Source organism: Octopus bimaculoides, chromosome 17, assembly GCF_001194135.2.
Source record: "Octopus bimaculoides isolate UCB-OBI-ISO-001 chromosome 17, ASM119413v2, whole genome shotgun sequence".
NCBI classification, from domain to species: Eukaryota; Metazoa; Mollusca; class Cephalopoda; order Octopoda; family Octopodidae; genus Octopus; species Octopus bimaculoides.
In genome coordinates this window covers 37,777,086-37,781,409 of record NC_068997.1, presented here as the reverse complement: position 1 = coordinate 37,781,409, position 4,324 = coordinate 37,777,086, and the positions used below count along the sequence as shown (strand labels likewise).

General features: G+C 37.4%; 1 protein-coding gene across 1 annotated transcript in view; it reads left to right on the top strand.

Annotated features, from left to right (window-relative positions):
• The window catches only part of LOC106871423 (contactin-2), a 229,293-nt gene that overhangs the window by 105,460 nt on the left and 119,509 nt on the right, over positions 1-4,324 (top strand). The window contains exon 3 of the mRNA XM_052973899.1: positions 838-932. Within this exon, the coding sequence (XP_052829859.1) occupies positions 838-932 (95 nt within the window). The remainder of the gene's footprint in view (positions 1-837; positions 933-4,324) is intronic.

Here is a 4,324-nt window from a genome sequence, read left to right as displayed (position 1 = left end):
AAAACCAGGCCTTGTGCCTATAATAGAAAGGTTTATTAGCTACTGCCAATATGCTTCAGCCATTTTTTGACAAGGAAATAATAATTTTATCACCGCCAGAATCGTTTGAGAATCGTTTGTTTACGTAGTCAGCACTTAATTTTTACGGCTGAATGGACGTCAGTCATTGGTTGAAATTACAGAAATACAACAACTTTAACATGAAATAACTTGCGATGTACGTTTTTTTGTTAAGAAGACTAAGAGAAAAAGATGTTTTATATAACACATTCTACCAGTGTCCCAAGTTTCAAAGTGTTTCGTTAAGAAAATACTGGTGCCCCCGTTTTGAACAAGATCCATCCTTTCTACTACAAGCACACGGCCTGGGATTTTGGAGGAGTCGATTACATCGACCCAAGTACTCAACTGGTACTTATTTTATCGACCCTAGCAAAGATAAAAGATAAAGCCGACTTCGGCAGAATTTCAACTCAGAACGTGCAAACGGACGAAATACAACCAAGAATTTATCCCGGCGTGCTAACGATTCTACCAGCTCACTGCTTTTGTAAGCTCTCTAATAAAACTGATTGAACTGATCAATGGTAACTTCATCACTCGAATTACTTAGAAATTCTATTGGCTAGATGAAGTCATTACTTAATCTATAAAATTCGAGTTGTTGTTCATATGAATGTACCTGATCGGAAACAAGTCTCAGGTTCAAATCTAAGTATAAACCAGCTAAATATACATACAGATACATGATTTTTTTGTTTTGTTTTTTAATAAATCACCGGATTTTAATATATAGATAGTAAATGAAGAAATTAATATATCTTGCTTTAATTTTAGGTTGTCCAGTTACTTGGAAAGATTACAAATTGCATTGCTACCAATTCATTCTATATCCACCGGTTACATTTGAAAGCGCATTAGCTAAATGTCAGGTAAGATTCATTTACCATCGCACAATTTCAATGCTAATATTTTCTTCAGCCCTCATGTGAAATGAAGGAGGCAAGCCTGTATTTTTTTTATATATATCCTTTGATCTTCCTTTCGTGTAGAGCATACCATGTCCTTTTTTAAACATTATGAAAATACGTCCAAAGTTATCTTGGAACAATATTCCTTTGCCACGTCTTCAGTAGAATTGTCAGCAAGCCATTTAGTCTTCTCTGAATTCAATGTTATTTCATCTACCGAATGTGTTACATATTTCATAAATATCAGTGACTTTGGGGGTTGCTGATACTCTTTCAGTGCAGAACACTGGTCCAGGTATCGACGTCTAAAATACAGAAATCGTTACTAGATAAATCAATCAGATTTTATTTTTTATAGCAGACCTTCATATAATATTGTGATAGTCTGCTATGAATAAATTACTTGGATTATATCAATTATTTTTATACTAATGTTTTTCATAATGCTTTTATATTAATGTTTTCCTGTTGTGTAAAGGATACAGACGATTATTATGGTGCCAATATTTGACTGGTTACTATTTCATTGACTCCTAAGTAAACAACGATATTCTAATTGAGAACACGAAGGGGCGTAACTTACTATTAATTTCTAAGCGACAGATGCAGTAGAAAAAAACTATATTGTGGTAGTTACCATGAGAGAAACTTTCAATTTTGATGCAAATTACACACTTGTTTATATTACAAGCGGAGATATAAACCCCTACCACCTCTTGCGCTGAGTCCACCAGAACACGTGATTTCGACCTGCTTTGGTCTTTTAAATGATGGACGCTCGACCACAAGAGACAGTAGCGATTCTTCTCCGCCAGCGATATATGTAATAACAGTGCCAGAACAGGCGCGGGTGTAGCGATTAGTCAATGGGCTTCTTAAAAAACATTTATAAGCAACAGAGGCAGTATTAATATCGAAAAGTAATATTTATTCCCACTTAAACGTGGATGTTTTTTTCGAACAAACTATACTGCTCTAGATACCAAGAGAGAAACTTTCATATTAGTTTTTGGTGCAAAGTGCACTCTTGCCTACATCGCTAGAGAGGTGTTAAATTCCCGCCACCTTCAGCGCTAAGACCAGCAGATCACGGGATTTTGACCTTCCTTGGTCTTGTCAATGATGGACCAGATAGAAAGAGGTTGTGTGGTGGACAAGATTGAAACTTTGCTCTTTGGCCATACCCGCATCATCTTTTTCAATTTTCGCTTGAGAAAGAAAGTGGGGGTGCAGAAGGAAGTGATGCTTACGAGAAAATTTGTCAAAAAGTTGGAGAGAGTAGCAAGAATGGTCTGAGAAAAGAGCTCTAACCATGCTCCGGTCGACTGGGAGAAGCGAATAGAGAGAGGGCACTTACTCTAGAGGTCCGGATGAAAATGGTTTTCTGCAAGCATCCCTTCAAAGTCTCCCTACTTTTGTGGAATTTGCTTTTATATTTTGTGTCTTTGCTTATGCTATTTTCACTGTTTATACACGTTCACATGACCCTACATCATATCACATCATATTGTATTGTATTGTTCTGTACTTTCCTCGAGCTCTTTCTAAACGCTTAGTGATTAATAAAAACAATCATCATCATCATCATCATCATCATCATCATCATCATCATCATCATCATCATCATCATTAAAACGACGAACTGATAGAATCGATAGCACGTCGGACAAAATGATTCGCAACATTTCTTCCAGCTTTATGTTCTAAGCTCAAACGTCACCGAGATCGACTTTGTCTTTCATCCTTTCGGGGTCTATAAAATAATTACAAATTGAGCACTGAGATCGATGTAACTGACTTATCCCCTCCACTAAAATAGCAGACCTTGTGCCATATTTGAAATCATTATTATTATTTGGTAATGTCCCCAAAGCTCTGATGACCATAAGTAGATTAAGAAGCCTCTATTTCACGGTCCTTGTATTTACTGAACTTTTTGAATGTTTTTACAGAAATGTTGCAGTCTGCTAGGATTGATATATTGATAAACAAACATGTTTTGTCAACGTGATTTTGTACAATTTCAGGTTTGATTAGCTCAATCAGTTTGAATAATCAAAGAACGTTGATATCTTCTACGACTTTGGGAGGTTTATGTTCCCACCAGTTCTTCTCATATGGGAGTCTACACTTAAGGCATATAATCCCGTATAAATACTGACAATGGCTCTATGTGAGCCTCAAATGAATATATTCATTTGAGGCTCACATAAAGCATCCAGAGATGAAGTGGTCAGTTGTTTCTCTGGTTGCACCAAAAATTGTGGCAGGCGGGATCAGTGCCATTTTAAAAATTGCTTGCTTGGTAGTTTGTGGAGGGCAGACAATGATCCTGAGCTGTTGTAGTGAAGCTTACTATTTCTGATTAAAGTCTCCGTGCAGCCAATCATATTTGTATTAGCATCAGAATCACTGACCCTTGTAGGGTATTTGCCATGCAATGCATTACTTTTCTTAATGCTCCTCAGTCACGCTGATTTTGAATTCCTTTACATTTTTCTTTACTTCTGATATCCAGTAGAGTTCATCTGGTCACTTGTATTCTTTACATAAGTATCTAATCATATGGTTTCTGTCAGTGGACTTGCCGCTTGAGACCTGGAGTGGTAAGTGTGTGCCATCGAATAGCGTCGTGAATCACAGGGCAAAGGAACTGTAAAACTTTTTCTCCGATCCTCAGGCGGACAACAACTTGGCGGTTATGAGCAAAGGGGCCAGCCTCATCCAGAAATAGTCTGGAAGGAATTTCTCTCTGAAAGGTTTTTACCCTTCCTAACGCCAGCCACTTTACATTGTCTAGTGCTTGATTTTCTCGTTCTACCGGCATTAGTGAGGTCACAAGCCTATGAAACTCGAGTGGAAGGGTAGCTGTTGCAAAGAAATAAATATTGATGTGGTGTCCAGGTGGCCCTTCAAAATACAAGGTCAGCAGAACTGAGTGTAAACAGAGAAACTAAGAGTGTCGGTGGATGAGGTTTGTAAGACGGTATGGGGTGCAAATTGGAGGGATAATGATTGGGTTGGGAAATGGAAACAATTGGATGGTATTGAAGAGTAGGTGTAAGGAATGGTGGCGATGGCCAATGGTGCTTAAGTTGGGGAGGTAGAGAGAGATGCATGAAGGGAGCAGAAGCAGGATAGCAATAATGATAGAAATGACATGGGAGGGATATGAAAAAGATACCTTTTTGAGGTAGGCTTCAGGAGAGGGGGAGAGAGAGATTGTCAGTCCTGGTACACGGAGCTAGAATTCAGTGGTCCAGTGTGGGTGTATTATTATTATTATTATTATTATTATTATTATTATTATTATTATTATTATTATTATTATTATTATTATTATTATTATTATT